General features: G+C 32.5%; 1 protein-coding gene across 2 annotated transcripts in view; it reads right to left on the bottom strand.

Moving 5' to 3' along the window:
- The window catches only part of FAP (fibroblast activation protein alpha), a 40106-nt gene that overhangs the window by 10227 nt on the left and 17555 nt on the right, over positions 1 to 12324 (bottom strand). The window contains exons 12-20 of one of the 2 annotated variants that reach the window (XM_085228717.1): positions 9529 to 9573; positions 8205 to 8309; positions 8044 to 8114; positions 7355 to 7408; positions 6916 to 7040; positions 5711 to 5758; positions 3386 to 3484; positions 2572 to 2641; positions 1250 to 1444 (exon numbers count right to left, since the gene is read on the bottom strand). In XM_085228717.1, coding sequence (XP_085084843.1) covers positions 1250 to 1444; positions 2572 to 2641; positions 3386 to 3484; positions 5711 to 5758; positions 6916 to 7040; positions 7355 to 7408; positions 8044 to 8114; positions 8205 to 8309; positions 9529 to 9573 — 812 coding nt within the window. The remainder of the gene's footprint in view (positions 1 to 1249; positions 1445 to 2571; positions 2642 to 3385; positions 3485 to 5710; positions 5759 to 6915; positions 7041 to 7354; positions 7409 to 8043; positions 8115 to 8204; positions 8310 to 9528; positions 9574 to 12324) is intronic. The other variant, XM_085228718.1, reaches the window with a different exon arrangement.

The raw sequence follows: 12324 nt of genomic DNA, 5'->3' as shown, positions 1-12324 counted from the left end.
GCCTAGGTGCTGACAGAAAATTGGGAAGTGTGAAGTCTGAGGTCATTTTTTCACAGCTTGTCTCAGCAAATTCTGCAACTGCAGAATCAGATTCCCTCTGTCTCTGGCATTTTATGTCCAAGAGACAATTTGGACTAATTTCTCTCTCTTAAACATGTTGTTGCTGCTAAAAGATTCAAGATATACAATAAAATTATGCATTACATTGAAAAATTTAGCATGATAAACAGATATTCTGTTTCACTTATCACTGAAAACACTAATGATGAGTTTATATCATTGAGGTGGAAAATTAATTATCACAAAGCAGGAACCGACATCCTCCTCACATACACTTATGAATGCTGGCAGTGTTGTTAAGCAAGTAGAAAAGGCAGTAGGACCCTGAACTTCTATATCCAATTTCTAACTAGTTACTACTAGTTACTACTAGGCCCACTGACTAGGGAAATATTATTAAATACTTGGAATTTTATCCATGCTCTGAAATGACAAATTCAAGATCAAAACAAAGAATAAATTTCTTATTTTCGTACTAAAATTCTTACTCTTACTCTTACTTAAAATGTTCATTTTAACACTGCTACTGCATCAGTAAAGTTAACAGACAGACTTGCTTTACAAAATCTCAGCTTTTTCTCCCCTCCAAAATCTCTGCTTAAGGACTTGCTTTCCCTTAGGAACCTCTTAAGTGTTTCTGTGCAGGGTGTAAATTGTGCAGAACAGCTACTGGAGGATCTCAGATACTTTCTGATTTTTATAAGAATTTTAAGATGGCTTGGAAAATAAGTTTATGGAAAAGCCAGAGACAGGATTCAGTTTTATTATGTTTGACTTTTAGCTAAAAACTATGGTCCATCACTGGCTAAGATCACGGGATCTTTAGCTAATTTCTATGGTGGTTGAGGTAATTTCCCCTACAGGGAAGACTTCAGAATAGTGGAAAATACATTATAGCTTACCTCTCACCACTGATGCTCAAACTTCCTTAGGCCTCTGATGATGCCCTTACAAAATGAAAGTGCCAAGAACCAAATATGTATTTAGTAGTGGATGTAGTACACCACACAAAGCCAAACTGACACCAAATACCTCACTAGTATTTTATTTCTACAAGTTTTACACCTTATTTCCTGGAGACTTCAGCTCTCCAGAAGAAAGGTGCAGGAGTAAATTTAATCTATCTTTTTTTCCACACTTCTTGTAGTTGAGTAAGTACAACAATTTTATCGGGAGATAGTCTACTTACTTCACTGCTGAGATTTGGTCCTCAACTTCATAGACTCCTAGTTTTCGATAAACTGCATGCAAAATCTTGTCACCTTGATAAGCTGTTCCTCTGCCATCTACTAGAGCAACAATAATTCCCTCTTTGCTTGCAAGATAGGTTATCCAGCTAATGCTAAAGGTGTGTTTTACATTCTGACTGCATGGTCCTCCATACCTAGAAGTTAAGACATTTTCAACTCAGATATATAAATGAATACCAAATACTGGACTATAGATAAGTATAACTTATATTTTCTCTACAACTATTTTGCTAAATGACTGTGGTTTAGAGAGTTCAGTAGGCAGAAACAGTACTACTACCATTTTCATATATTCATGAAGTTTTACTTTCTAAAATTCATTTAAATCCTTAACATCTTATGCCTAAGGCAAGTTCCATTGTTTTAGCTGAGACAAAGGGGCATGACATCAGGTATCCACCCTAAGGGGAATCTTTGGAAGAGCTATGTTTCAATTTTTAATTACTTCCAAATTCATTGGGTATAGAAATTAGGAGTGACAGCAGGTTTTGATTCTTACCCTCCCTCCCCCTTCCCATGATTTCATAGAATCACCAAGGTTGGAAAACACCTACAAGATCATCCAGTCCAACTGTCCACCTATCACCAATTTGATCTTCACATGTATTACGCATTAACAAAGAAAACAACAACAGAAGTCTTAACCTTTTTTGGTCATTACTAGAAGACCTCTGTTTCAGAAGAGAATATCATGTACTGTAGGAACTATTGGCTGAACACACCCCACATAGCTGAGCAGTATACAGACACTATTTATGACAATGACCTAATACAAATTATCATGTGACCTCTAGGACATAATTGACTTCATCTTCTGCTCTAAATTTCAGCCAAACATATTTAGCTTTGTTGGACCTTTGGATCATCGAGGGATTAGGGTTTCTTTTTTTTCCCCGCTTGTAAGAAAAGCTCTTATATTTTCCATATCAACAAATCTGAAATCAATACATTCAAATTGCTTCAGGATAAATAGAAGCGGCAACTGAACTAGGAAATCCAAGCAATAAACGATATGCCTTTATTCTTTTTCTTTCACTCAGGAACTAACCCTTGCTATGATAAGATAAATATTGGAAACCTCATTTATTTCCCTTAGGCTAAATTTCTACTCCAGAAATATATTAAACAAACAAACAAAATAAAAACAAAATAGTTTTTCTTTTGCATTACAAAATACTGCAACCATCTTAGAATTCCCTAAATTATAATGAGTATTTTTATAACAAAACAGTAAAATTGAAATAAATAAATTGTTACATACACTTGAATAAGCAGTGGGTACTTCTTGGATCTATCAAATTGAGGGGGTATAAGCATTTTGTACCACAAAGCTAGAAGAGACATATCAAAGTTATATCACTAATGGTTACAATGATTTCTCCAAGCACAATCCAGTTTGATGAAATAGTAATGAAATAGTAATAGAAAATGAATCAGCACAAACTACAGAGTGCATTAACGGTAAACCACAAAATTCATACAAGTAATTATTTATATTGAACTGTTTAGAAATAATTTTGAAAAAAAAAAACAAGTGCCCATTTTTATTATTTAAATTATGTTATGTATAAAGTTATGACTTCACCTAAAAATAGGTTTCTAGTTTTCCTGGTGTCTAAAAATACACAACCAGGAGTACATGTGTTATTAAAATTTTGAAAAATGAGTTTTGGAAACATTACAATGATTCACTGCTGTGGAATATTATTTGTAAATTTACTGAGGAAAACAACAGTGTATGCAAGTCAATATAACATATGAACGGCAGTTTATGTTTCATTTTTTATTACCACCATACTATAATGTTTTTATGTGATATTTAAACACTACAGCAATATTGTTAATTACTTTTTTAATTGTATCATGAAGAAGAAATGTGTTTTAGATTTCATTTTATTTATGGATACACTGAGGAACAGACAGGTCACTGTCACAAAAGGCCAAATGACGGTCTGATTTCCAATCTAACATGCTAACAAGTTTGATCTACAAAAAGATTATACTTACTATAACAAAATGAAGGCAAAATAAAAAAGTTAGGAATAAAAAATATAACAAAAATTTATAATTCTTACTTATACCATCCACTTCAAGTTTATTAATTTCTTCTTTTGGCAGTATGATCTCTTGCAAAGCAGACTGCAATTCCTGATTGTCTTCTAATATTCTGAGCTCTAAGGAAAATAAATGTCCAAATTATTAATTAGCTTATTTGTTAATTTCTCTTTGTTAAATAAGATACATTTTGTATTATTTGAACAATAAGAAAATCTGTGACAGTTTACAAGTAGAATAATGAAATCTGCTTAGTTCAATTTGGGTTTGATTGAATAGCTAAATAAAAGCAAGGCACTGGGGTTGCAGTGCACAAATATTCCCTAATTTTTTATAGGATGCATATTTTGCAATGCAAATAATTTCACACACTAGCTGTGAATAATAGAGTTCTGGATGTTAGGAGAAAGCTTTTCTGCTGCAGCACCTCCTTTCCTGCTTATCACAATATTGTCAGTTCAGAGTCTGAGACTCTTGGGCAGTATGGTTAAGCCCATGTATATTTGTGAATATCTTGATTCTGGGCTAACAGAATATTTGGTTTCTTATGGGGCTGAACCAAACCTATACTTAACTACCTTATTGTATATCCCCACAAAGACACTAGGCACACTGTATAGTTGTCCTTATTAATAGATTGCTGCACACTTAGCAAGCTTTATTGCTTGCTTTTTTGTTTTGTTTTGTTTTCTCTCTCCCTAGTATTTTATTTTTTTACTTTGTTTGAGGCACAATTTACTATTTTATCACTTTAAAATCACTATTAATAATTTAGCTAGTTTCTAGTACAGAGGTATATGCTATGAATTCACTGGATATTATTAGTTTCCTTATGCTTTTTTCCAAGAGTACTGGTGAATTAATATTGTAAGTAATAGAAATCTGTGACTTTCATCTTTACTTTCAAAATGAAAAAGAATATTCTTTTAGACTTCAGGAGATCTTTCCCGTGCGAGTTTTTTTTTTTTAGATGTTTGCCTTTTTTTTTTAGTGGAAAGCACTTCCGGTTTCTGGAAATGCTGAAAAAATAAAAGTACTACTACTCTCAGCATGTTTTGAGCTAGGCTATGCTCAGAAAATAGCAGAAATATAACACTAGAATGTTTTCTTTCAAAGTACTCTGACAGTTTTTGCAGACTCAAGTGAATTTTTATGGCTGAAATATCATCCTAGTTTTGGATACGCATGCAAACTCAGCTGATCCTCATTCCATCCTTCCTTTCTAATCTTAAACTTGCCCTTTACCACAAATTAATTGTAATCATGCTGAAGAGAGCTTCCATATTAGCCCATGTCAATTTAACAGTATGTTTCTGCTAAAATTCATGAGTGATATATTTTCAAAATGCTGCCAACCGAAATCAAAGTGATCCACAACAATTCTTTCACAGCTTGCAATCCAATCCATGACAATTAGTTTTGCGCCACAAAAGAGACTATGAAAGCAGAGGACTTAAGCAAGATTAATACACAAAAGGACACAAAAGCTCAAAGAAGAGCCTAAGAGTGAGGAACCAGTGGTAAACATGCTTTAAATGAAACTGTTCTCTCCTGCAGAGAGGTTGAGAAATGCATAACTACGTTTAGGAACTTCGCTGCATTTCATGCAATTCCTATTTTCATAAGGAAGATAGATACTACGGGCTCTTGATAAACAAGATTGGGGAAGGGCGGAGAGTGGAGCAGAAGGGAAGGGAGGGAACTAGTAGTTGGGGAGGGCAGAATGTTTCTTGCTGGAGTTTCAGTTCTGTACAGACAATTACATCTCCTCTGAAACAATTATTTGAATGGATATTTTTCACAATTCTTCTGAAAAAAACTTTCACTCTTCCCTGGTGTCTACTGATGACGGAAGACCACCCAAATTCTAATTAGCACAGTACAGTACCCCAAAGTATGAACTCTAAGTACTACACTGAAGCCTATTGCATAGGCTTCTGGTAGGACTGCTTCATGAAAAAAAAATCAGAAAATCCTGAGCTACGAAAAGAGATAGTTCTGAAGTCAGAACAAAGTATTCTACAAAGTTTGACTTAAAATTTGGTAGACAAAGAGATGCCTATATTGATTTCATCTATAACATATGAACAGATAAAAGAATGTCATAAATTTCTTAGGGTCAGAAATGAAAATAAATACATCACTGTATTCATGAATGTTAGGAATTTGCTAATTAATAAAATTAGAAAGTCAGTAGATATTTTTATAACACTTATACATATACAATATGAGAGGCTTTTTGGTCACAATCCTAAATGCTACATTAGAGGATCTGCATAGTGAATATTGATATTCAATAAGAAATACAATTGATTGTCCAGAAACAGGCAGAGTATTTTCAGTACCTCTATCACTCTCATTCTCAAAAAGAGTAGAAATAGGAATCCCAGGACCTGTCATAATAATGAAAGGAAGGTCATTTATAGTTTGAAGCCAGAATTTGGTGATAAAGTATAGATTACATTAATGTTGGTAACTGTCAGGAATTAAAGAGCTGAATACAATCAATACCATTCTAAATCTTATCTATTGAATAGAATTCTAGTCTTTACTGCACAAAATACATAAGGTAATGTGTGTAGACATACAAAATACACCTGTATTGCTTCGCAAACATAATAGAAGTAACTTCGACTCTATTGACAAACTCTTCCTTCATAGAGATTAAGTGACATCTAGTTAATACCTGAGATGCGATTACATAAGATGACTGTGGAATTAACATTGTGAATCATTCTTCTGAGAACAAGTCACATTATATTTGTGAAGGTGACTGACTTTCATATGGTGATGACCTTACAGACTATTTTGTGGAAGAATGATTGAAAGGTATTGTTATTAGCCACATTTGGTCCTCTGCTTAACGCAGGTCCCAAAAACTGTTCAGCTAATCATTCAGAGAAGAAGAACAGTAAACATTATATGACGAATGCAAAAGGAAAATATTGGATAGTTTTTCCCCTGCTTTTTTTAGACTGTAACTTCACTGTACTTTGATTAGGATGGATGAACTCATTACTCATGCTTCTGTGTTATTAGTGGTTTCAATAATCACACATTTTGATGAATTGAATTTTTATACTTTCTCTTATTAAAAAATATTGTCAAGTAGCAAATATCCAGCATTTTTTGTAGCTGACAGATTTTGTTCATTTCAATTGAGTAACACATTGTAATGGTTTCTAAGAGCTACCTTTGATTATATACAGAGGAAATCAATCTTTTTCAAAATCCTGCTCTTGTTACTGCAAGAACAACTTTGATGAGTCAGCTTCAAATCTGTTTTGTGCCACAGAATATTTTCAAATACTTGTTTTTAATTCTATAAATCCCAAGCTTTTGAGGAAAAATTTATAAAAGTGAAAATATTTGTATTTTCTGAAAAAAAATCCAAGGTTTTTGAATGTGGAAAAATTTGTAGAAAAATTTTTGGTTATAGTGAAATTTCTATGATTCCTCAGGTCATTGTTCGCATTAATGGTTACTAACTATGGTTTTGATACATCCGACAGAATAATTGGTTTTATGTTTGTTCCCATGCTATACATACCATAACAGATCAAGGCATAATACTTAGAGCGCTCGCTGAACCTCGCTGTATAATACTGGCATCTCTCTTTCCGTAAATTGCAAGAAATGCATAGTTTTCTGATAGGCTTACTTCCAATACTAATTCTAGGAGAAAAATAAAATACAACAATTATTAATTTTGCTACAACTAACTTTGTATGTGTCTGCCTCACATGCTGGAACAGCGTACTTGAGTAACAGTTCCTTTTAAACATAAATGTTTTCCCCTTTTGTTATTTTTTTCCTAACAGAATATTTAAACTTTAGATGGTGTTTCTTGATTCTCAGATATAAAAAGATCATGATTTGATTAAAATAGCTTGATCAATTGCATTTTAAACATTTTGAAACAAAATTCTGTTATTGAAAAATCCACACGCATCATCTAGTATCATTAATTCAACACTGATAACACTTACTTGTAAATATTTCTTCTTCCTGGATAGCCTTCAAATTCATTGCTTGAATAGAAACTGTGAATTAATTTAAATGTTAATAAATAATCCATAAACTGATGACCTGTGAACCAGCATCAAGACAAAAAGATGTTTTGGAAGTTAACTTACACTTTCTCAGTTTGCTGCTCACAATGGAAGATTAAGCTAAGCTTACATACCCTTCATCTTAGTAAATCTTTGCTCAAACTCTCATTAGGTAATAAATACACCATATAAATAAGAGTTCTGTCTTAATTCTCAAAAGACAATCACCTCAGTTGTGTAAGATACATCTAACTGTATAGTGAGCCGAATGAGAAACCACGCTTCAAATGCAATGAAATAAAACTGAAATAATTTCTATTTGTAGGTAGGTTAATCAAATATTTAAAATTAAGTATTACTAGATAAGACTCTCTTAAATAGGTGACTGATAATAATCTGAAAGGTTGAGGGTAATTTGCAAAGAATCTACCAAAAATATCCAAGACTGCAAACCTGCATAATGTCTTTGCCTCTGAATTTGTTGTGGATGCATTCAGTTGGATGCAATATATTTATAGGTAATTATAACTTGATGAGTTGACAAATGGCTGATATATATCAAATGATTAAGTATTACTTCTACTGACAAAATACTCATAACCTATACTCTTCTGTGTGGTACTTACATTGCATCATTCGTTACTCTAAAAATATAAATTGCCTCCCATTCTCCACTTGTAATTTGGATTGCATTCTCCTGTGAGGCAAAACATATAAGTTACTGAATACAGTAAAATTATTTCATAAATTCACAGCATATTAAGGTAGAAAACTTTGATTGACTTACCACAGAACCATTGATGTAATGTATGTGCTTATAACCATTTTTGTCACTAAAAATTTTGTAGTACGAACTGCTATCTGAGGTAAAATATGGTGCAGAAACAAAGAACTGAAACAAAAGAACATGGTAGATGAGATGAAAGAATGTCCAAGCTGTTTAACAGGTTATAGTCTAAAAACTAAAAATAACAGGACTCTACTTCAGAAGTTCAGATGTAACAATTAACTTCAGAGAAATGTTCACCCATGATATGCACTCTTATTCAGTGAATTACAATTTATAATCTGTCATGTCAGCTTTTTTAAATTGTTAACACAAATACCTAAAGTTGCCCACAAATACAGGATCTTTACTTGTAGAATGGAATAATTTATTTGTATACTCCAAATGATCTGCAGTTACATCAGAATATTTAGAGGTGATTAAAAAAAAAAAGTTTCTGAATGAAACTAATATTTGTGAACAGTGTCAGATTGGAATCCTATGAATCACAGAGTTTAGCTGATTCAATGAACAAAAACGACACAGAGTAAAATCAGTATCCAGTCTTTCCAATATTATTATACTAATGTTTAAGAACAGATTATTGCAGATACCATTCAGATTTTACTTCCTTTCAACCCATCACCTCCTTACTAAGACTCTCAGCCAGTTACTGCAACTGTTTTTGTTTTCAAAATTATGAGGGCAATGACTTGTAACACTTCAAAACCGCACCAAACACTCCTAAGTGGGTATGAATAATACTAACACAAAAATCAAGTAGAAACTGTGACCAAAAGTTAAATTATTCCTAAGTCAGCTTCTAAGATCTCTAATCTTGGAAATCCCATAAAGGCTAACGCAGGAATTTACGCTTGTGTACAATATTACTAATTGTATTAAAAACCTGTCATTACAACCTCTACAGAAGAGGTGAAAAAAGGAAAGGGACCAACAGGCTACTCCATTTAGATGTGTAATTTTTACTTTTTTTTTTAAAAAAAATTCTCTTAAATGATGGCATGCTGAAAACTGTGGCTCTAAGTTAAGTCTACTGCAGGACCTTTAAGCAGAGCATGTAATTCCCCGTACTGAATTCTGTTAATTTTATCTGCCTGAGAGTAACATAAGAATTAACACATTTTTAATCTCAGAAAGCTGGCTGCCAACTACTGTGCCTCACAAAACGTAAAACATCATAAACCATCTCAACCCTACTGTGTAATAGGTTTGAGGCAGTAGCATTGTGTGACTCCGAATAGTGCTTTGTCATTCAAAACATCACCATGAAGATGCAGAAGCTGTAAGTTCCCATTAAATGAAAGCAGAGTACAAGAAAACCTACTCCGCCTGCCCATCCTGTTTGACTCTCCTCTATGTGCTGTTGATTCTGAAAAACAAAATCAAAAGTACATTCTTAAAGAAGTTTGTACACTAAAAAATAATCAGATTATGATTAGATTAAATTAAATTAGATTTAAAAGCTTCACCTAAAAAGTCTACCACCTCCTCTAAAAGAAAATTTTAGAATACTTGCTATGGTTATTCAGGAACTTGAAAAATGTCTGAGGTAAACTATATTACTGTGTTAATATTATAATGCTCGTTAAGTTACCACTAAAACTCTGACATCAGACCTAAGTAAGATATAAGGCAATTGTTTCAACCTCATACAATATTTACACTGAAAGCAAGAAATAACAGGAATTTGTGATTGAAAACAGCTGAAATAATTTCAGAAATAAAAATGCAGTTTAGATTTTCAGTTGGCTTGATATAGTTCCTTCCATTTCATAGTAGTCATATTGATCTATGCCAGATGACTACTAGGTTTTAAGGCCTATCTTTTAAATTAAACCTTAAAAACTTTAAAACTATGAGGTAAATATTTTCGTATGCAAGCTTAAAAATTCACACAGTAGTGCAAAAACACTTCTACTTAGCAAACTTGAAAATCTTGGCTACTACCATTTCCTTTGGCCAGCTGAGCATTCTGGTAAACAACAAAAAACATTTCTCATCCTCTGAAAACAGGTTACTATTTTGGACCAAATTATGAATTCAATTGTTTTAATATCTTTATTGATCCAAGATATTTCTTTTAACTAATAAATCATTCTGATTTTGTATCAAAATAAAAGATATTACAATTTGGTGCAATCTCGCAAGAGTATTCTGGTTTTAACTACCTAAAGGAGTTATTTTCTTAGTCCACAGTGCAATAGCAGAGACTTATGGCCACATCAGCAGTCCCACTGAAGTCAGGTAACACAAGTATTTGTATTTGAAACTATTTCATATCCACACAGTATAAAATAACTTGAACTAGTATGGTACAGAGAAATCTGAGGCTCTCCACTTGTTACTCTGCCTAAACGGCATTTAAAAACCTGATTTTCATCACTTCTTAAAATCTCACAAAAGGTACATACAAGAATTGAATACTGACAAAAATAATACAGTTCGCAAAAACAGCCCAGATTATAACATTTTGAGATGATGAATATAAATTAAGCTGGTTTTAACTCCCTGTAACATTCTTGAATATTATTTTTATGAAGTGTTATGCTGAGCTTAAATGGATCAGTGCCTCCTTCTTAGAGGTTCTTATATATATGTGCGTGTGTGTGTGTATTTGTTTTAGTTACAAAGATACAAAAAACATACTTAATGTTTTTCCTATGATTTTTTTTTATTGAAGAGTCCTTGCTGGATGGAGCAAGTGATTCAACACTTGCATTCTATAAATGCATTTCTTTTGTTTCCTTGCAAGCTCTGCTTTATATTTTTTTTCATTTAATAAAATATTTCTTCATAGAAAAAAATAAGTTCAGCAATTTTGCTTTCTAAAGAATATGTTTTATATGTGTTGCTCTCAATGAAATCTTATTAACATTCAGAATTATACTTTTTCCCTTCCAACTCTACACCATACAAACTGGCTTATTCAAGCGAACGTTGCAGGTGCTTCCTCCTTAGAATTCTGTTTAGTACTTTGCAAGGGCTCCAACGAACCATTCATTTAGTAGATGGACTTTTTTCTTATTAAGATAAGAAAAAAGAGAAGTATTGTTTTATATCTGCACCATAGATTTATTTATCTTATTTCAAATTAATGTTCACATCCTGATTACATAATACGTAAAGAATATATTTAACTTCCCTCATATGAGTAGTTCCATGGCCTCTGTGGATTTTTCTGTTATTAAAGCATTTGCAGAATTTAGTGACTTGGCATATTTATAGTAAATCCCAGTTTTACAAACACATATTTACATGCCTAGCTTTAACTCACAGAAATAATTCCACTGAAGTCATAGTTGTTTCTCTGGTATATTCACAAGAGAAGGACTTGAACACATAAATATTTTTGATGAATCAACACTTTAGGAACATTCTGTGGATTACATTTTGTTATTAATTTCAAGTACATAAAGCCTAGTACATTTATTGTACATTAGTCTCAATTTAATCTGAAATCAACAAGAAAACTACTTTTGCTGATGTAAACGCACAGAGATACACTTCCTAACAGCAAATAGAGCTAATGCAGCACTCCCATCTGTTCACACTCCTCCAATTGGCCATTTGTGCAAACTTTAATGTGATAAAAGCATTGTATCACTGTATAAATATAGAATTATAGAAACGTCAGTAGTGATTCCATAAATAAAGTTTCATGGAGAAATGCAATTAAACAAGGATCATGAACACAGTCCTGCAAGATATTAATTGTTCTGGTCTGGTTCCAGCAAAGCAATTAAGCACATGCTAAATTTCAAACACATAGATAGTCCTACTGACATAAATTAAACTGCTTACTTGCTTTAAGTTGTTTGGTAAATTGTGGTACAACTCTAGATTCCTTTATTTTTTATACTTTTTAGTGTATGTTTTAACAATTATTAAAATGCAAATGATTTTGAGGTGAGATACAGATTCATCGTTAATGTATTTGTATACAGCAGCAATGACTTAGGAAAGACATCAAATACTGCCATAAAAATATATTTTGTCCTAATGATCTTTAGTTATTTCTCTGTGGAATCAACAAAAGTTTTGAAAGAACAGGAGCTCAGCTTCCTTTCAAATTTTCAACTATTGTTTTATTATAGAGGAATAAGTATTTTCAGCTTGGAAA

Source organism: Meleagris gallopavo, chromosome 7, assembly GCF_905368555.1.
Source record: "Meleagris gallopavo chromosome 7, MGAL_WU_HG_1.1, whole genome shotgun sequence".
Classification (NCBI taxonomy): domain Eukaryota; kingdom Metazoa; phylum Chordata; class Aves; order Galliformes; family Phasianidae; genus Meleagris; species Meleagris gallopavo.
The sequence above is the reverse complement of the archived record's forward strand: the minus strand, read 5'-3'. Positions and strand labels throughout refer to the sequence as shown.